Raw genomic sequence first — 22,461 nt, forward strand, 5'->3', positions numbered from 1 at the left:
CCAAGACGGCAACCGGAACAGTGGGCAGCTGGTATTTCTGGACACATTTTCTATATTTGTTTTGTAGCCATTTTAAATTAGATTTTCTATATACATGTACTTTATAAATGAGGGGCCAAATACACATATGTTTTAATTTGTACACTTATATTTAATTACATTTCTACAAAACCTTTTGTAAGTCATTTCGGGGATACATAAGAAATGGAAGGGTATAGGTCTGATAATGTACCGTGGTCCTTGTATGTTCACATCATATATACTTAACATTTGCATTTGCAAACATTTCCCAAAGCATAAAAATGTATTTATTTTTGTACATTTAGGAAAAAAATATATAACGTTAAGTTGCCCACATTTATTAAACTTCAGCAGGTACTCCTCTGAGACACAGTGAGTAGACAGAAATGGTGCCATATTGAGCATTTGGTGAGGACCAACTAAGATCAGACCTGAAAATGGATGAAGTGGTCCTTTAACCTTTTAACAAAACAAACAAGCAAAAAAAGTTTGTTTTAACTTGACATGACGCTTGTATACAAGCGTCATGTGAACCATGGCTAGGAAAATGTGTGTGTAGTACTTTTTTTCTCAAAATGTTTGATGTAGGCTATTTTCTAATTGCCCACATCTGATGTTTACTGTCAATCGTAGGAATCACAGGTGTTAATATTATTAGCCTACTTTGTTTCTTTTATTAAATCAACTCAAGTAGCGTTTAGTTAAAACAAACTTTTTTTGCTTGTTTGTCATGGTATGACAGACTGACAGTCATGTTTCAGGGCTAACATTTTCCATATCCGCTTACTGTGATTCCTATTTCCTACTGGCAGTAAATATGGTATCAAGATAGGTGGGCACTAGGGACATCTGGGCACCTCGATGTAAAATTGGCTATTTTGTCAAAAATGTCAAATATATATTTGGAAAATGTATTCAGTTAAGTAAAGTATACATGATTAGAACATGCTTAAACATTCGACAATTAAAGTCTAATATTTCTACGATTCCTCCTACAAATGGCGACAAAACCTCTATATCCAGTCATTTTGGGGCATAAAGAAGTTGAAGGATAAATTAAGTAGTGCCCGCCTATCCTGTATCCGCAAATAGTACGTGCGCGCGCGCGCACACCCACTCCGGATCCGCATCAGCCAGTGAGGTTTCTCTGAAGATGGAACCATGAACACTGTCCCTCCCTCCGGACTATGGGTTCAGACTCGCATCCACATCCAATCATAACTCTCTGCATCCAAAGCATCCACTGGGCAGAATGCGCGCGCCCTCGCTGTGGCCAATCACAATCAGTGACATTAAATGACGCATTTTGGAACGGCCAACTCAAATTACATAGGAAGTTCCTCCATGACTTTCTTCGGCATTAGAAAAAAATACTCCTCTTCCGTCTAATGATACTTTTGAGGCGACAAAACACGTCAATATCCGGAATAAGTTTATTATGAACGGCAGTTGATAAGATAACCCTCAAGAAGAAGTTGCTCATATATCGATAAACTGTCTCAGTCTGCTCAAGGAGAGGACGTATATTCATCACAGGAAAATGATAGCCTCGCATCTGTTGACGTACAACTTCACGGAACTTCATCATGAGCAAATACAAAAAGTAAGTACAGGGCGACATCTAACTAGACGCCTTTGTGACACATTGTATCCTTAGTTGGCTGCCCAGTGTTTAGTTCAGTCTGTCTGGTCATACTCTACTGTCTTGTCAACGAGCAGTGGTGGAAAGTAACTGAGTACATTTACTCAAGTACTGTACTCGAGTACAATATTGAGGTATTTTTACTTTACTGGAGTATTTCAAGTTTTCAGTACTTTTACTTCTACTCCACTACATCTCAGAGGAAAATATTGTACTTATACTCCACTACAATTTTGAAAACTTTTGTTACTTTGTAGATTTTGCTGCCACTGCTTGTCAACGAGTTTAAAAGCGCTACTACCGCCTCTCGACACGTGAAGTTTTTCGTCTTGCTCAAGGACATGGCGTCACACCCTTGTCGGCAGTCGTCACCAGAGCTATGGGTCGTCACCTTGACTGTTTTTAACTCAGCTGTGGCGCTGGATGTAAAAAGGCGCAGTCTGATCGATTGATTGAATACTTTATTTAGCAGTTTACAAAAAAGCACAGATAGCACAGTTCTATACAAAGGTCTGCTAAAAAGGATTAAACCCAAGAAAGCACTTGTTTCCATTGGGGTCCTGTATTCAATTCACCAAAACATTTAGTGACATACAAATGTACAATACTATGCAAAAACATCATATAAACGAGTATTAATAAAAAAGAAAAATATGTACAGTAAACAATTTACAGACACAGAAGAAGACACAAATACACAGCAGATAATAGTGGAAGAAATAAATGTCTGATCAAATTAGTATCAAATCAAATATCTACTGAATCAAGCAACTTAAAAACTATCTGGGGTAGCTACTCACAAAAGCCAGTGTAACCTAGATGTTAAAATGACCCCAAACATGTTAAAAAGTGATATATCTCTTTAACACATTGTGAACAGGACATGTACTGTATCCTGTGCAGAGACAAGGCATCATCTCTTGCACAGACCAGTTAGAAATATAGCCTACTGTATGTCAGATATCATACTCACTCAGTCCCCATGTTTAATTATGATGGGTTAATGTGGGGGGACGGTTGGGGATGAATATGAACATTTTACATTATCTGAAGGCCAAACCCAGGAGGGGTACTACTAGTCTTCTTTTACTTTGTCGAGGCAGATGCATGCTGGAGCATAGAAACCCATGTGTTTTGTACTGAAAATATAATTTAATGCCTAGACCTCTTTTGACAAAAGTATGGTGGTTCCTGTCTAAGTTTCTGAGACAGAATTTGGAAGTCCATTATGGTTTAACAGTGCCATCCAATGTTTTTAATTTGATATCTTTAAAGCCTCAAATTCATTACAGGCCAAATTCTTTATTCTGGATAAAATATTATTTTCTGTGGCATGGAAAAAACTGCGGTTTTGTTAATGGGAAACTCGGCATATTAGATTTCTGCTTTGAACGAATCAAAACCGAAATGTATATGTGGCACTGGGCACTATTTTATAATCAATCAAATTGGCTACTTCGATTACTGTTGCTCCCCTAATGTGCTGAGATATAGCATAGTACCATTATTCCATTCCTTGGGGAGAGCTCTGGCAGATGACATTGCACTTGCACATGAATTCGCAATCTGAAAAGTCGCTCTAAACTTTTGTTATGGCTGCATTTAAGCTAGCTATCTCCAGTTTCCTATTATAATGAAGTGTGGGCAGCCTGTTCCTGCCTACTGGAACATGTTCTGTCAGTGTATCAGTTTTATTCATTATGTTGCCCCGGTGTGACGGTGTCTTTTTAGAGTTAGACCTTGTAGCCAAGGGGACTTGCTGTAATATAGTACACTGACACCCTTGTATAGTACATTTACCCTAAGGATCACAGTGGGCATAGTATTGTAGCTTCTCTGGGGACATTCTTTTTTTTTTTACACAAGGTACTGCAGTGACTGAGTTCACAGTAGCTGTATGACTTAAGCCTTTAAATGTATATTATGCCATAGGGAACAACTGTAACTGTAAAGTTCCAGTTTTACCTACTTAATTGAATGTCGTTATGAATATGATGTAAATTCATAGTACCACAAAGTTATACTTGTATGAGTGAGTGACTCCTGTGCCCTTTTTTGGTTATCCGCCACAGCTTTCCTGCTGGGCATCACAATAGGGAAAATAATGTGCCTGGACAACAATAATTATTGTTTCACTCTTGAAACAAAAAGGTTTTCCAGTCGTACTTTTCTTTTTCCTGGCTTGTTGCTTCATAAGCCTGATTGACCAGGGGAATTTAGCACTGACAGATGCGTCTGGTTTCCAGGCCAAGGCAGGGCATATGTGAAATGGTCTGAGAGGCAGGGTCTTACCGTTCTACACCCTCATACAGGAATGACCCGCTGTGATTGGCCAGTAATCACTGTGATTGGTAGTTCTTCCTTATTCTTCCCGCTTTGATCTCGCTGCAAAGCGGGCTGCTATGGGCTGTAGTTCCAAATATTGGAACTTCCTCATTGAGATAGAGCATTTCCGCATTCCATTCTTACTATGGTAGTCTATGCTAGTGATGTAACTCTCTTATACGGCTCTGATTCTTCCTCCTTCCTTACGCTTTTGCAACTATGCATAACTTTAAACCTAACCCCACAAAAAAACTATGCCTAACCCTAATATATATATATATATATATATATATATATATATATAATATACATCCTAGACCTAGAGGACAGACAGAATAATTGAATAGAGATATGAAATGTCTTTGTGTCTAAAACGCAATACCATACTCCTTCCGACATCGGAACATCTCCAGGTTTAGAAAGGCTTCCCGAACTACAGTTCTGAGAGTCTGGGGGTGCACAGGTTCCGAGGAAAAGTTCTGGGACAGTCCTTCCGAAGCTCGGAATGTCGTCAATTTGTAGTTCTATCACCACCCCTCGAAATAAAAGTTTGGTCGTCGGATGGAGTTTGTATTGCACTTAACGATAGAATATCCATACATGACTGACGTAAAGATATGACCAGAAAATGCTATCTTCCTCCCTCCACCATAATGGGTTTAGGTGGACAAATATCTTCACCACTTGCGGCTGTCCGATCAGAGCGTGATGGACTTGGCAGTGAGGTTCCGACGGGAGATGGATAAGGGCCTGTGCCGTGACACCTACACTACAGCGTCTGTCAAGATGCTGCCCACGTATGTGCGCTCAACTCCTGATGGAACGGGTGAGTGTGGGTAAACGTATCTGCCTTGGCAATTATATACGAAAGGCACCGCAGAGCGAGCTTAGGCGAGCGAGTCGCCGTGCCGAGCGTTGCGAAGTCACCTTCAGTCGACTCAGCGGCATCCGAATTATGTACCGATAGGGACAGAATCGTAAATCATCGTCCCCCCTAGTTTTGGTACCTCCGACATGTCATTTCCTTTTTTGACGGGGGGTGCGGAGGAGCACGGGAATTTGAAGAAAACAAGCACTCCTTTTTCAATATGACTGTTTTTTAAATCATACTGTAACAGATATATCTATGATGATGTTTGACACTTGTCACATCTTCCTGTTATTTCTGACCATTTAATAAAAAAACTGTCTACACTTGAGTAAATAAAACCCAGATTAACACACATTTGATTAGAACATTGGAGGGGGGACAGGACCGAGTTTAAGGGAGAGGGGAATGGAATGCCCTACACCATTCGAAGTGGCAGGAGATTGGCTACATATTACAATCCTAGTTTTTAATTTGTTGACAGGCAAATAACAGCTTGTCTTATTTGGGCACTAAGAATACATATTTTATTCTCAATTTTTTGTGTGCGTATGTGACCTATGCTAGCATTTCATAATCTTGATGTTTCTGTCCACTAACCTCGGAAGGATTTCTAAATCAGAGAGGACTGGTGGTAACAAAATTGCTTAGAAATTGCTCAATCTTATTAGTTCTTAAATTGTCTTGTATCTCTTTTATTTGTCTCCTGAAGAGAAGGGTGATTTCTTGGCCCTGGACCTTGGTGGGACCAACTTCCGTGTGCTGCTGGTCAAAGTGTCGTCAAACGGCGATCGGAAGGTGGAAATGGAAAATCAGATCTACGCCATTCCAGAACACCTAATGAAAGGCTGCGGCTCAGAGGTTTGAGGCAATACATGCAGGCAGACAGACACAGGCATAGAAATTCTGACACATGTACATAGCGGATGGTGCCGATGATAGATGCCATCAGACATTGACGATGTGCTGTAACTGTGGTGATGCAACCTTTATTTTGGTGATGTCTTTCGCAACAACTTCAAAATCTAAATATCACCAAAGTTGTGTCCTTTTTTTGATAGAAGGTCATCCATTATTCACTGCGGCCATAGTTCATCAAAAACACATGTGTGGCTAAACATTGGTCAGACATGGAGTGATCGCGTCTGATTGTTCACTAGAAAGGATTGACACAAGCCTGGTTGTGGACACAAGGGGCAGTACTTGTCCTTATTCCATGGCCAGGGTTCCTTTTCACCTACATTCAAGACGGTTGATTAAATAATCAGTAGTCCATGAGGTAAACTCCATATAGCGCACCAACAAAAATGTGAGTGACACAAGCCTGGTTGTGGACGCAAGAGGCAAAACTTGTACTAATTCCAGGCTTTGTTCCTTTTCACTCACAATCAAAACCAAAATACCGGTAGCTACCTCTGTGAATGTGAATATGGTTTACTTTTCTTTCCCATAGTTGTTTGACCACATAGCTGATTGTCTGTCTAATTTCCTGGATAAGATGGGCATAAAAGAGAAAAAACTTCCACTGGGTTTTACCTTCTCTTTCCCTTGCCAGCAGAACAAGTTGGATGAGGTGAGTGAGACACTGTAACATTTGAACTATTGCACATTTCACTGGTGCTTTTTGTGAAGGAATTCCTATTGTGTTGTTGTGGAAGCACTACATCCAGCAGTGGCAACACAGAAATGTGTGGGGAGGAAAACTGTTATTTGCATATAGACAAATACATTGGGAGAAAAATGGAGTAACAATAATTGGCTACTCAAACAAATGTTGATGAGTCAAAGGCATCGATTTATCCCTGTCATCCTACTCACCAGAAAGCACTCTGCTCCAATATGTTTGCCATGTCTACCTTCACTTGGTTTGCAGAGTATTCTGGTATCATGGACCAAAGGCTTCATGTCTAGTGGTGTGGAAGGGAAGGATGTGGTCATTCTCCTGAGGGAAGCTATCAAGAAACGAGGGGTAAGGACATATTCAGTGCTATTCACCTTTAGCTGGAACTGAATAAATAACCATTAACAGCACTCTTATGTACACAAAGATAATGTATCAAAATATCTACTTTAGTAGTTTAATGAAGTTAGTAGGTTTAGAAATTGCACCCAATAAACAACAAACAAAGGAACAAACAACATTTTCTCCTATGACACCATGATAGACATAATCATTCTTTGATATTATTACTGTTTGCAGGACTTTGACATCGACATAGTGGCGGTGGTTAACGACACAGTGGGCACAATGATGACTTGTGGCTATGATGACCATAACTGTGAGATTGGCCTGATTGTAGGTGAGTTCATCCTCTCAGTCATACTTAATGTCAACAACAACAGCATCTGGGATTTAGATCTGTGCTTTCAAGTCAACATACAGTATGTGTGGCTTGTGGTTCTGCGTTGTTCAGTGGGTACAGTACACTACATCATGCCTAGGAGTTCGTTCCTATGGTGTTCAATTCACCCTGAGACCACTCATGCTAAAAATGAATGCTTCACTGAAATAATCTGTTTAGGTGGTCTAGATAGTTGCAACATCAAGGTCAAAAGTGTATGTATATAGCTTTCAATGCCCAAGTCTCTCTGCATGAAGTAGCGGTGTCTATTTAAAAAACTAAAAGGTTGTTTGATAAAGCTAGTGAATCCCTATATACAGTAGTTTGTACTCGTAGTTTATCCTGATGTTGAAGTTTTGTTAATGAACAAAAATACAATAAACACAACTCAAGACCACATCTCTAACTTACTTCTCTATCAACCCTACAGGAACGGGCACCAATGCCTGCTACATGGAAGAGATGCGCAACATGGAGAGGGTGGAGGGTGATGAAGGGCGGATGTGCGTCAACACGGAATGGGGAGCTTTTGGAGATGATGGGGCCCTGGAGGACCTGCGCACTGACTTTGACCGGGAGATAGATGCCACCTCCCTAAAACCTGGCAAGCAGTTGTGAGTGTGTTTACCATAATGTTGTACTTTAGTGTTACTTGAACTGAACAAGATCATTTGGAATAAAGCCTTGTGTATTTTATCCCAATAGTCAGCAGGGGGAGCGAGAGGACTCATGACATAGCCACTTGGAATGGTATCTGAAAAATCAATTTTTAGTTTTGTATTTGAGCTTTGGACAAAATCTGTAGGAGTAGTAGCAAAAAGTGTGTTGCCATTTTATTGCAGAAAATGTAATCTGGGACCAACAGGGCCTATATTGTAGGTTGCGTCATGATCCAAAGAATCCTGGGGAAAAAAATATGTTGATTGTTGTTACAGGCCAAAACGTTAAGTGAGCTGCGCCGCGTTGTGATTGTCATGCAAGCATGTAGGAGCTCCACAATCAGAGGCAGTAACGTAGGACCATAGAGTTATGGTAGGACGCGCAGCTTGTCAGTCACCGCGGGGAGGCGGGACATGGGCAGTGGAGCAGAGTGTGAGAGAGGAGCTTAAGTTTTACTAAATCATTAAAAATGTTAAACGGCATCGCCGATCCGCGCGCTTTAATGCCGCTTTCTCGCGCGTTAGTATTGCTCATGTTGGTACCTTTGAGAAATCTCTGCAACTTCTAAGCGACGAGCTATTAGACCGAGACCAGACAGTGGTAGCCGCCGGTACGAGAGAGCGTGTTTTGAGCGACAAGGGACCCTGGATACTGCCTTCCCAAATATAAAAAAGGTAAACAGGGTCCCAAAAGGGGCTAGACGTTAGCGAGATCAGACGGCACCCACTTCGGAGACCTTTTGTAGGATGTGTGTACCATTTCACATTTTATGTCTTCCCTTTTTAATTATTGCACATCTTTGCCCAATTACCCTGATTACCAATGACTGGAAGTAAAGCCACAGTCCTCACTGTGTAAAGAACATTCTAACTCGGCATGTTCTTGTCGACACACCAAGGCGACATTATATCCAAACCTAATCAGCCTTCAGTCCTTTAAGAGTTATAACAGTAACAACATTTGACTCCTTTCTTGCCCTTTGTTTCATGTTGTTTAGGTTTGAGAAGATGATCAGTGGTCTATACATGGGGGAGCTGGTGCGACTGATCCTGGTGAAGATGGCTAAGGAGAACCTGCTATTCCAGGGAAAGACAACACCAGACCTCCTCACCACTGGACACTTCCCCACCAGCCATGTCTCAGCCATTGAAATCGACAAGTCAGTTTCAGGGTGTGTGTGTGTCTATATGTTAACTTTTGCATGTATGTGTGAGTGTACAGTAGGTGAAAGAGTGCACTCTAACCTGGTCTAACATCTGGCGCAGTCCCCCAGCACATTGTTTCCCCATTATTTAAAGCGAGCAATAGATGGTAGATTGGCCTATATAGGCGAGTTCGCAATACACGCAAACTGCTTGCTATCAAAATCCATCTCATTTCACGACATCCCATTCAACATGGTAGATGACATTGCTGAGAAACTCGGCATTGAAGTTAAAATGTTATATTAAAAACGGAAGATAAATATTTTTGAAAGCACTTGATTCAGATTTTATTTATCATTATTCCTATTAATATAATATGACAAATAAGAAACAGTTGAAAGAGGAGGAGAACAGTGAAGAGACTGGAAGAAAAATACATTTATTGTAGCATACACTGCTGACAGAATATCTTCTGTCAGCTGAGCTCTCATGTAAGAATTTTCTTTGTGCAACGTACAGTAGTACCAGGTCATCAATGGGGCTCCTATGCATGGATCCAATGGGGCTCCTATGCATGGATCTGTCATGCTTTAAGAGAATACAAGCACTTTGCGCCTTGTACCTTACTTTGCACCCAGATAATCCACCGTCTAACTAGCAAAATCAGAGTTGGACATGCCCCCAAGGAGCTTGCACAATGCACTTAAGACCTTGAGCCACCTTGTACCATAGGTTGTCTAAATAGGGCCCTTAGCCTTGTTTGTTCATTAAATAATTGATCATTATAGTTAAAATAATTATGTTTGTTGTGTTGTTTGTAGGGACAAGGAGGGTCTGATGGGTGCTGAGACAGTGCTCCGGGGCCTGGGTCTGGAGCCATCAGCTGAGGATTGTGTAACCACCCAGAGGGTGTGTCAGATTGTGTCGACGAGGGCCGCCCACCTATGCGCGGCCACACTGGTAGCCGTGCTGCGGCAGATCAGGGACAACAAGGCAGCAGAGAGGCTCCGCACCACCATCGCGGTGGACGGGTCTGTCTACAAAAACCATCCGCAGTAAGTGACAGGCACAGGCTTGGATCTTGCTATAAATGCACAAAAACTCTGGGTGCGTTAGGGCTGTCAGAATTGGCCAAAAATAACTTTAGAATAATCCTTTAAAAAAAAAACACGTAGATTTGAATCGAACCTATCAATTTTCAAATATTATTTTACATATTACATATTATTTTTTATTTAGATATTGAATGCAGTCAAACTTAATTCAAAGAATGCAGATGTCCCTTTCTTTCTCTATATGTGCTAGAAGCGGTATGTGCTGAGAAATGCGCTTTCTTGCGAGAACAAATGAATGATTTATACTTTATTTTATAGCCTCATTTTAATAAGCTTTAGATAATGTAATGGTTTAGATACAAGCCCAAACATATTTGGAGAATGGAGATGCATCTCTCCATGATGTGCTCATTGTGCTGTGATGGAAGTTGGAACCATCTTTACCTCGACATGAATGACGTTATTCCATTGCATACACCAGTGGTTTTCAACCTGTGGGTCGGGACCCAGCGGGGTTCCCAAATTATTTTAGGGGGTCCCCAGATATTCCTATACTACCCTAATCAACTCCTTTTGTTCTCAAAAGGTTTGCAAGAAGGCTCAACAAGATGGTGCGGCGGCTGATGCCAGACGTCGATGTGCGCTTTCTAAGTTCAGAGGCTGGCAGTGGGAAGGGAGCAGCCATGGTGACAGCAGTTGCCTACCGCCTGGCCATGCAGCATGCCGAGCGGCAGTGCATCCTGGACAAGTTGCGACTTAGCCATGAGCAGCTGCTGGAAGTGAAGACGAGGATTGGTGAAGAGATGGTGCGGGGCCTAGCCAAGGAAACCCACCAGGCAGCCAGTGTCAAGATGCTGCCCACCTATGTCCGGGGCACACCAGATGGAACAGGTTTGTCCATTGTTCATTAGATTGACCGTAACAGGTTGATAAATGTGGTGGCTGAAATCTTCTTCTAAAGGAGAATTTCGCCCTAGGCGTTTTCTTACCGTTATTTGAGGATGTTAACTCATCATAAGAGTGGTCCAGGACCCCCAGTTCATAACGAGCGATGTTCTCTATTTCGGGGACCCCCCAAACCGCAGCTCAGAACGGGAGTCGTTGGTGCTTGGCTAAATCCGCTTATTTCTGTCGCTCGAAAATAGTTTTTTCTTGTATATATCTGTCGTGTGTGGTCCGTCTGATGTCAGTGCAGTGCCATAGCTACATGGGCGCCGCCATTACTGTTTACAAATCAGTTTTACTGAAATCACTTTGAAATCTCGTCTCGCGATACTTCCGCCTGGCGCTCTCCAGACCGGCGGGCGCAAGTATCGTGATTGTTGATATTTGATAACTGTATAGTGCATATTGTTTACCTATCACATTGCAAACCAATTGCCTTGTTTTTAATTGCTAGATTTGAATAATTATATCACCTGTTAACCCTGTTTATTGAAATACAAAAATTTAGTATGAAATTCTTATTTAGGGTTTGACATCCCTGGCCTAGGTGAGATCCCTGTAATGAGAATGTGAAATGACAAACAACCTACCTGACGTGTGTGGGTGGCTCATTGTGTTTTCATATGTTCCATATCCTCAACAGAAAGTGGTGACTTCTTGACTCTGGACCTTGGCGGCACCAACTTCCGTGTGCTCCTGGTGCGAGTACGAAGTGGCGAGAGGCGTAATGTGGAGATGCACAACAAGATTTATGCCATCCCCCAAGAAATCATGCAGGGCACAGGGGAGGAGGTGGGGTGCCACAAATCCTTAGTAGATCACTCTTATCAATTGACCTTTTTACTGCTAACTGCTTGCCCAGGCCATTTTAACACTTCAGTAACCAGACACAAAGGAAAAAACTGCATGTGGATCTCTTCATGACTTCATGTGGCCAGTCTATGACATATCTATGACATAAGCAGGTTGTCTTGGGAACCAATGGAACCGAGCCATTTGGCCCATAGGTCAGGAGCCTATCTCCTGTTTCTGTAGGGTGAGGCAGCTTGATGTACGAGTACCCCCTTGACATGACCTTGGATAATCTGAGCGTAAAGTACAGCAAGTACCCATTAGTCATGCATGTGTTTTGGGCGTAACATGAATTAGACCTCACGGTCTCTTTTCCCATTCCCGCTAAGAGCCTGGACCATGGCGCATTGGTGTTTAAATGATGGAGGAGAAGCGAATGGTTTTCTGCTGAGAAAACGGATCTGCTTGTGCATGAAGTGAAAATGCATGACCATCTATATCTATAGGAGCAGAATAATGTGATATGACGAGGAAAACGAAAGCTTTCCAGCCGTGATGTTGCGCTAGTGACATAGGCTACAAGGAAACAGCCATGACTGAGCCATAGTGCAGAGCACAGCTGAGTATTGTGTGGCAACTGAAACGGCAGACAGATTTTCCATCTCGTTTTGAGCTACGTGAGATGGTAGCAGTGTACAATGCCCCAACTCGTTGAATTATAACGCTGCATCCCCACATCTTTAGATCGCAAAAGCATATTGCAATCATATCCAAGATACCACACTTGGATATCACAATTACAGTCATACTGTGTAGCTTTTCAATTAAACAAAAGTTATTTCTGATAACTAATCTCATAAATAATTCATAATTCTCATAAATGTGTGTTTTGACAACTTCTCTAAACACTATTAGGTACTATTTTTATTCGAGTGTCTGCCCCCAACACTTACTCCAAAATGAAGTAATGTAGAAATGTACCGGAAATGTATTTATGTACATTTATGTAGTTAATAAATAAAGTAAATAAATACAATTTCTGAGTTTTTTTTTTTCTTCTGATCCAAAATATCCTTGGTCTCTAGGACCCTGCAGCATTCCTTTTTGAATGGTACTTCCGTATAGACAAACATATGAAGGTGTCGGCAAAAGGACTACTAAAATGAATATTAGACAGTATGACTTTAAATCCAGCCTTCACAGATCATTTCCCCATGTACACATGGAGACTTTTCATGGAATGTTTGGTCATAAGAACTTTTAAGTCTTGGAAGTCATGGAAAACAAATGGAAATCCATGTCAAAATGTATAAACCCTTTAACGTGTGACTTTTGTGTTTGTTTTTTCTGCTAGCTCTTCGACCACATTGTGCAATGCATTGCTAACTTTTTGACGTATATGGGAATGAAAGGCACGTCCTTACCTCTTGGCTTCACATTCTCCTTCCCCTGTCAACAAAATAAACTGGATGAGGTAACACTTTGTTTAATTACTTTACTGTGAGAAAGTATCCTAGTCTAAAATAAGGACAAGTTGAGCATGCATAATTGACTAGGGGATGGGAAAGAGAGTATTATTATTATTATTATTATTATTATTATTATTATTATTATTATTATTTAGTCTTTATTAATACATTTTTTGGTTGATTATTCTTGATTATATCTTGGTTATTACTTACTATATAATAATTATTTAACAATATTTTCCTTGTATTCTGCTGTTTTTTTGCTAAAAAATGTAAATGTGTTAATGAATAATTGGAAAAGAAGAGAAAAGCTCCTCAGTTGCGTATGAGAGGAAGCAAAAGGTATTATACATTAAAGGGATGGCCCAGTAAGTGAGGTCAGATCTTATATCTGACAACAGAGACACATTTGAACAGTCATCACAGTAGTAATTACTAACAGAAAACAGTATCATTGTCTGTGGAATTATTTTACGCAATGGTACCGTTGGAATGAGGCAGTTGCAGAGTAAGTGACCAAAAAGTTGTAATTACATTTTAATTGTATTGTGTGCTGCTTTCCCAGTTGGAGCCAATAACACAGCATACCAACATTGAGGTTATTGTCTCAGATGTGTACTAATTATTTTATCTCATTTACATACACTGATCTAAATGATGTAATCTCTCTCTCTCTCACTCACACTTTCTCTATCATCCATTTCTTTTTCTATAAACACTCATACACACATAAATTGCCATAATTTCTGCAGGGCATTTTGCTGAGATGGACAAAAGGTTTCAGAGCCAGCGGCTGTGAGGGGCAGGATGTAGTCACACTTTTGAAGGATGCCATCCACCGCACAGAGGTAACGCATGCAAACATACTGTTCATACACACATGCTCCAGGAATGCAAGCTAACACACACACACACACACACACACACACACACACACACACACACACACACACACACACACACACACACACACACACACACACACACACACACACACACACACACACACACTTGCATGTGATTTCCTGTTGGCTCATCTTTTGTGAGGGAAGATGAGGGTTTCAGTGAAAATATATTAACACATTTTTTGTTTATTTTATTTAGCTCAACACATTCACACTAAAATATATTTGTTTTTAGAATGAATGACAGACTTCCAATTCTGCAGCCGTGAAACCACAATAGAACAGTCATTAACTAGGAATAAGGAATAGGAGGAAGTCATAGAAATTCAAGTCAGAGTTTAGTTAAGAAATGAATGCATACATGGACTACATACAGTATGCATGCAGCCATAATACACATTGCATGCTAAATTAATCATTTTAAAACTTTTTTATTGTGTTAACCTGCAGTGTTTGCGTGAAAATTTAATTACAATGTGTTTGTCGTCTATGCCATCAGGAGCTTGATTTGGACGTAGTGGCATTGTTGAATGACACAGTGGGGACAATGATGACTTGCGGCTATGATGATCCTCTGTGTGAAGTGGGACTCATTGTAGGTGAGAGTTGTGTTTCTTACCCCAAATTTACATTCTAATGTTGGGGGGGTGTAGGGATGGGAATTGGGAGTCAACTAACGATATGTATTGCAATACAGGAGTTATAATGCGATACGTATCCAGATACGTTTGCCAATGCGATGCACATGACCAAATTGCCACCAGATGAAGAAAAATAAATCTTCTAGATAGGGCCTTTGAAAGTGGCAGGGGCTAGCTTTAGTTCCACTGCCATCTTTTTTGTACCCTCTCGCTTACATACATACATTAGGTATAGTCTGCGACCCATTATCGTTCTTATGACGATAATCAAACAAGCCTAGGGTGCACATAAGTTAGATAATTAACTCATTCAGTGCCACTCGACGTCTAAGACGTCCGTTGTATCATAAGCCCTTTGCCACCTTTTTTTTACAATGAATTTTGGCTCTCAGAGCCAAACTGCCAGAAATAAGTCAGGCACTGAATGAGTTCACATAAACACATTTTGGTTCTTTAATTAAAGACCAAGACGTGTCTAGACCTGCTCTACATGAAAGGTGACTTAAGTTGCTCTACATGAAAGGTGACTTAAGTTAACTTATGCCGGCCTTACACCAACCGACTTTGAAACGCAGTCATAACATAATCCGCAGTCCGACATAATGGCTCAGATTCTGTTCCAAACATATCAAACATGTTTGATTTTCTCGTCTTTTTTTGGATACAATGACATAAACATCAACAACCAATAGTTGCGCTCTTTTGAGCATAAACAGGAACGGGAAGGTAAACATTACCTCCCCTAGTCACTTAACAGAGGGCTTAAGTTACTTTTATTCTTTGAATAACAACACTTTACAGTGGCCTTGTTCAAATGTAACAATTTATGTAATATACATGAATACTCTTGAGTGCATTGATAAACACGGCCAAGTACACTGTTGTGAGTAGCGGTAACAACCTCACCTACTTGATCCTACATCCATGCAGGAACGGGCACCAACGCCTGCTACATGGAAGAGATGGAGAATGTAGAGTTGGTGGAAGGCGAGGAGGGGAAAATGTGTGTCAACATGGAGTGGGGCGCATTTGGAGACGACGGGGCGCTTGATGATTTCTGTACCAAGTTCGACCATGCCGTGGACGACAGCTCGGCCTTCCCAGGCAAACAGAGGTACGTGATCTTGAAAGAGACTGGGGACAATTTCTACCTCTTATCGCACTTTTTTTCTTCTTCTTTCATTAACGGTGTGTGCCAGCAGTCTAGAACAGGGTTGTGTGTATATATGAATATGTGTGTCCAAGCAAAAGTAGACCAATCACTATGCACACAGCTCACCAATCATAGTCCCCACAAATCTAGACAATGGGGAGGGTGTGGCTGATTTAAGCACTCACACTTGAGTTAAACTAAGTATTTAATTAGTTTACAAGATGTATTATCTTATATTGAGGCCAGTGCAGTAATTTCAAGTGAATTGATCTATCGTTCAATTAAACATCTCATTTAGCTGGGCACACACTAGAATCCTCTCAGGGCCCCCGGAGTCCCTGAACCCCACTTTGAAAACCCCAGTTCTATACTTTACCATAAGGCGTAGGATGACCGAACTTAATGTACTGTATAAATCGCTACATCTAGACAAGGTTTGTGTACCAAAAGAAGGTCACTGTGACCCAAAAATCACAATCACTGCTTTGTCCAGTTTGCCCTGCAATACTTTGACATGTTTGTTTATGCTTTTTTGTCAAAGACGGGGCAACAGATCATTTTAAACGCTGGAAATTGAAATAATGTGGATAAGCTTTACCTCTGTTATAATTTGGCATTCTCATAAACACCGAATATGTTATACATTTGGAAATCAGTGTTTGAACAGCTAAATGTGCCCCACCCTAACTTTCGGAAAACATCTAGTAAATCATGTCAAGAGTGGAAGAAATCCACCCTGGTAAACTCACCCAAGCTCCATATAAACAAATACAAGAATACCTTTTATATCATCAATATATACATTTTCACAGTTAATGGTAGAGAGGATCTTTGCATGCTGGTTTTGAATGACGGACATTTACAAAGTACATTTATGGGCCAATATTCTACCAAGGATACAACTAGCAACTTCATGATTCTGAGCCAAATTTATGGAAGCGTGTAATACAGTGCATATATTACATTAATTTATACACATAATAACATGATATATATTAGGCTACTACAGACGGAAGCCTAGGCATATTCAAAAGACCTTTTGCAGAAGGTGATTCAGGTGATGCAGGAGTTCAGATCTTTGTCTAGCAGTCATAGTCAGGCTTTCTTTTCACAATCTGCCAAAATGTACAGTATCTGAAGTTTACCTGTGGTGAACGGTATTGCTCCTCTTGAAATTGGGCAAAGTCTCCTCTACTTTTACATCATACTATCATACAATTAACATTGTTGAAATGTTAATCAGGCTCACTCAAAATAATACATTTAGCAGTTGCAGGATTTTACAGGATAGATGATTGCGTGACCAAAGACGGTAGAGAGAGCAGACTACGTCTAAAACATTCACTTTAAGAAGTCTTCAGGGTCAAGGCAGGGTGACAAAACATCTTACTATGCTCGCGGAGACACTCGTATATGCCCTTAAGTGTATCATCTGTGCAAAAGTACGCTGTGTGAGTGATGCCCAATGTCTCTATAGCCACTGTATTTCAATCTAAAATGTCTACCAAATCGTCATCATATCAGTTTGAGTACCTCTTCTATATTTGTTGTCATCCCATGTGAGGTATGAGAAGATGATCAGCGGGATGTACCTGGGGGAGGTCGTCAGGAACGTGCTGCTGGAGTTCACTGCCAAGGGACTGATATTTAGAGGCAGGCTATCTGAGCGCCTCAAGACTCGAGGCATCTTTGAGACCAAGTTCCTGTCACAGATTGAAAGGTGAGCGCAGCAAACGGCTGACTGAATGTAGACTTCTCTCTTGCTTTCTTCTTGTACTCCTTTCTCTATAGCAAGTAGGGCTGCAACTATCGAATATTTTCGTAGCAATTATTCTATCGATTACTTTTTCGATTAATCGAATATTTATTTTTTTGTCAATAAAAACAGAAAATCAATCAATCAATTGAACAGAATATCTAAATGTGAATATTCATTGAACTGTGAAAGTCAATATTGTGCATTGAAGAGAATATATCCCTAATAGCAATTTATTCATGAAGAAGCAACCAAAAAAATTATTTAGATTACAACCCTTTGTGTAGATGTATGCACATAGATAGAGCCTGTCAGAAATTGCAAACGTAAACATGTTTTTTGTAACTTCTTGTAGTGATACAGTAGATCTCGGCTTACACATTGGAATAAAAGTGCTCATGGGCTTAAAAAGGTTGTTTACCACTGATATACAGTATCAACGAATCGATTAACCTCTTAAGTGTTGTTTTATACTTTGTCGCATAACAGTGTTGTGCAACAATAGTGAAAATATGAAATGTTTTGTTTGTTTTTTTGGCCTATAATGACATTCCCAAAATAGGAATTGATTATTAATCAATCATTTGATCAAATTATCGATTTATTTTTTATAATCAATTACTGTTGCACTGCTAGTAAGGAATGAGTTTTGACCTGATGAGTTTATAACTATCAAGAAGAATAGCAGCTCTCACAGAAATGTCCTTTTGTGTCCCTATTTTTGGCTTGTCATAGGCAGAAATGTTCAATGATTTAAAAAATGCGATGCGTTGTGAGCTTGTAGATCCGATACTTTTGCCGTGCAACACCATCATAAGACAAAGAATAACGTACTGCTTAAGGCATTATACTATTGTAATGTTAATTGTCTCTACAGGATTATCAATGACTTATCAGTTGGATGTTTAGTTGAACCATTCCGTTTTTCAAGTCAGTACTTCCAGTCTGGGTCTTGGAGAGCTCATCATATTTATAGGCTATATATTCTATATAGCATGAGCTTGTAGATCGGCTATTTACGGTAAAATTTCCCCCAGAATAGGGATGCTCTGGTTCTTAACCCCTTTCTTTGATTCTGCTCTGTCTCTAAGTGACCGACTGGCCCAGCGGCAGGTGCGCTCCATCCTACAACACTTAGGCCTCACCAGCTCCACCTGTGATGACAGCCTCCTGGTGAAAGAGGTGTGCAGTGTGGTGTCACGGCGAGCAGCTCAGCTGTGCGGTGCAGGCCTCGCTGCAGTCGTGGATAAGATCCGTCAGAACCGTCATCTGGAGCGGCTCCGCATCACTGTGGGAGTGGACGGAACCCTCTACAAACTACACCCACAGTAAGGGCATGTGTTTTTGTGTGTAGTTGGAGGTCAGCATTATTCTATGCAACCAACCCCCAATGTGCAGGGGGGGGTGCAGTTAGGTGTTAACACACTGCCTGGCAAGGACGTAGATATACGTCATTTCAAATCCAACCGTTGACCGCCATTGACGTAAATCTACATAACTTTTTTTAAAGAGGCCGTTCTAATGCAACTTAGGAATGATCCCTCGGCTCTGATAGAAGGAATGGACGGATGTGACGTCATCCCACAAAACGTCACTTCTGTCCACTCCTATATTAGGATTTGTAGAAAAACACATCTAGCTCTGATTTTTGGGCGGTGTAGCCGCCCCTATAAGTGGGGTTGGGACACCTCATTAGTATTAGTTTCCTGCACTGTGATTGGCCCATTAGTAGACCCCTAGCTGTACTGTGATTGGCTGACTCTATTCAGCACTGTGATTGGCTAGCGAGACACATGATGACATTAATAACCTATAAATGGGATTATGCACTTCCAAAAGAAAATTTGGAAGTGAGCTTCCATCACTATGATGACCACTGTGATGACCACACCGCCCACTTCACACTGGGTGTGATATATATTTTTTTTGGGTGAAAACAAGCCTTATTCAACGGGCAATAGCAACAAAATGGCCGATCACGGTAAAACATCTTTTGCTCCGGTGGCTAGACGAGACCCTCCCCCACCCCCCAGACACTCTTTGTTTACATCCGCGCGCACGTCGTGGCTTCCGCGGCTCTCCAAAGATCGTCAAAACAAGGTAAAAAACGCAGCGGATGAATTAATTAAATGATACCTGGCAGTGAATGTGTTAAGTGTCTTGCTCAGGGACACCTCAACATTGCCGGGCCCAGGAATCTAATCTGGGACCTTTGGTTTCCCAGGCGGCCTCTCTACCCATTCAGCTATGGCCGCCTTACGTACAAGTCTGTCTCAAATTAGAAAGATGTACTGTATTCTCAGGTCTAAGAAATGAATGGATATTTTCAATAAGTGATTAAGTTTACCCAAAATGAATCATTTGTCAATGACACAACACTAAGGGTAAGACATGTCTTGTTGTGTACTACTATTGCCATTAATTTTTTTTACATTCTAATGCATACATTTTATGTCGGTATCGTGGTCAGTATCATATCAGTATCATATCAATATCACTACTAATATTGTTATTTTATGTCAGTAATTAGGGTCAATATATACAGTATCTGTCCGTCTATAGTGTATTTGAACCTAGACTAGTTGTGTGTATATTTCTCGTCTTCTCAACAAACTCCCTACCCCTCTCCCCCACCTCCCTCTTATCCCTCCACTCAAAACAGTTTCTCCAGCATCATGAAGGAGACGGTTGTAAGTTTGGCACCACAGTGCGAGGTCACTCTGTTGCGATCAGAGGACGGCAGCGGGAAGGGAGCAGCGCTCATCACAGCTGTGTCCTGCAGGATCAGAGACACAAGGCAGAGCTGACGCACTAATGACTCCCTGGTCAGTGACAGGCGGGAGACCAGAATGTCCATTCAGGGATCTCCTGGGCCGAATTGACCCCCCCTTCCCCTGAGGGACAGATGTTACTGTGTTTAACATGCCACCGTCGATAATCAAAAAACGGCCATATAGTATCTGTTTGATTACAGTTTGATTTTCACTGTTCTAATTCTTCTGACTTCTGTTTTAGTTTGTGTCAGTGTGTGAATCTGTGTAAATGCCCAAGTGTAATAATGTGTGCATTTATGCATCAAGACATGGTTCAACGGTTGTTTGGTACAGTATGTCTGTGACATGGGTGCAATCTATAGATTTTCTCCCCTTATTTTTTTATAAATTCTTTCACCTCTTCCCTACTGTATATGGATTGTTGAACTGAGTCATATTTAAGCAGAGCACATGGCTAGAAAGCAGCCTTGGAGGAGGAAGCGTACCTGTACCTACTCTACATAATTTTCCATCTCTTGTATTTGTTGTCACCACTTGTCTTGTTGCACTTTATATGGGAACAGAAAGTGTTCATCTGACCGATCGCATCTGTGGGAATGTTCCCAAATCTCAATTGGTCATTTGTAGGTTTTTACAATTATCTAGAAGAATCTCATATGTGCTTAACCCTAACATTCGACAAAAATGGCTGATCTACAAGCTCACAACGCATTGCAACGTGACTCATTATGAGCTTGCAGATCAGCTGTTGTCTGCAAAGTTATTTGGTGTAGAGCGAAAATGGGAGTGGCCTAGTAATAGAGCCCTTGAGGATACAGTAAATGAATTATAGGGCTTAAGTTGTTAATATACTGTAAGGGCAGCACCTTTAGAAATGTTCTAGTGTAGCGCTGTTTGATTTGTTGTCCAACTTGTCCCCCTCATTGAGATCATTTTTATTCCTCCTTCATGCTTAAAACATGTTAGAATATATTTGTTATAATTTCTTGTTTTGTCCTTAAAACTTTGAAATCCCCAATAAAAACGGTTGAAAAACAATATTACTTTGAAGCAAATATTAGAAATAAATTATTAAAAGATATTCATCATTCTGCACTGGAGGGACCTTACACTATGTACAGTATATGGAAGTCCATAGGTCCAAAAATAAATACCACAATAAAATAAATAAAATCCACAATTAAATAAATAAACGCAATGATATTCTAGATAAAAAACACAATTAAATAAAGAAATGTATTTATTGCATTGTTTTTATTTCATTGCGTTTTCTATTTCTTTGTGTTTTTAGTTTATTTCATTGTGACTTTTCATTTCAACGTTAATGTATTTCATGATGCCACTTTTAGCTATTTCATCTAAATTTTAAATAAATGCATAAAATAAAAATGCAATTAAATCAATTAAAAATGCGATTAAATAAACACATTTATTTATTGCATTGATTTCATTGTATTTTTTTATGTATTGTGACTTCATTTAAAAAATAAAAAATAATTCACGGTCAATTTTATCTTTCATAAGGTGCATTGGTCAAGTGTTTTCAATTATCTTTGGATTAAAACATTTCAAAGATTCATGTTCAGGCAAACATGTCCACAGTAAGATTTTATATCATATATTTCAAAGTAAAAATCTCAAGCATGCATGTCCCCAGATACCCTAATGTCCCCAGATACCCTAATGATCCCAGTCACCACAGCGCAAAAGTAGGGCAAATCAATCAATCTCTCTCTCTCTGGGAGCAACAACAAGAAACAGTGAATGTAGGTTTTCATAGACATGGTCGCTTGTTTCTCTCACATAATCTGGCAACACCGACAGCCCTCTGTTGTCACTGCCACTGCGCTACCAGTCGGCTAAAAAGCTGAACAAGTTCGGTCGGCTCTGGGTCGGCCGAAAAGGTCCCGACGGACCCCCCGACGGACCCCTAACCGACTGGCCGACGCTTCCCGAAGCCAATTCGGC

The 22,461-nt window shown here is 40.5% G+C and overlaps 1 protein-coding gene across 2 annotated transcripts; it reads left to right on the top strand.

The window, feature by feature from the left end:
* The first annotated feature begins 1,341 nt into the window (after positions 1-1,341).
* hk2 (hexokinase 2) lies at positions 1,342-21,830 on the top strand. Of its 2 annotated transcripts, none has more exons than XM_080432118.1 (18): positions 1,342-1,624; positions 4,652-4,814; positions 5,569-5,717; positions 6,310-6,429; positions 6,730-6,825; positions 7,057-7,156; positions 7,629-7,812; positions 8,856-9,017; positions 9,825-10,058; positions 10,645-10,949; positions 11,647-11,795; positions 13,150-13,269; positions 14,017-14,112; positions 14,669-14,768; positions 15,741-15,924; positions 17,528-17,683; positions 18,811-19,047; positions 20,382-21,830. In XM_080432118.1, the coding sequence occupies exons 1-18, from the start codon at positions 1,562-1,564 to the stop codon at positions 20,524-20,526; spliced, it is 2,763 nt and encodes a 920-aa protein (XP_080288244.1). In that variant the 5' UTR covers positions 1,342-1,561; the 3' UTR covers positions 20,527-21,830. The 2 variants fall into 2 exon arrangements, with proteins under 2 accessions (XP_080288244.1, XP_080288243.1); XM_080432117.1 differs by having other exon boundaries at positions 8,856-9,029; positions 20,382-21,829.
* The last annotated feature ends 631 nt before the right edge of the window (positions 21,831-22,461 follow it).

The sequence above is a fragment of the Gymnoscopelus braueri genome (assembly GCF_963280865.1).
Source record: "Gymnoscopelus braueri genome assembly, chromosome: 7".
NCBI lineage: Eukaryota > Metazoa > Chordata > Actinopteri > Myctophiformes > Myctophidae > Gymnoscopelus > Gymnoscopelus braueri.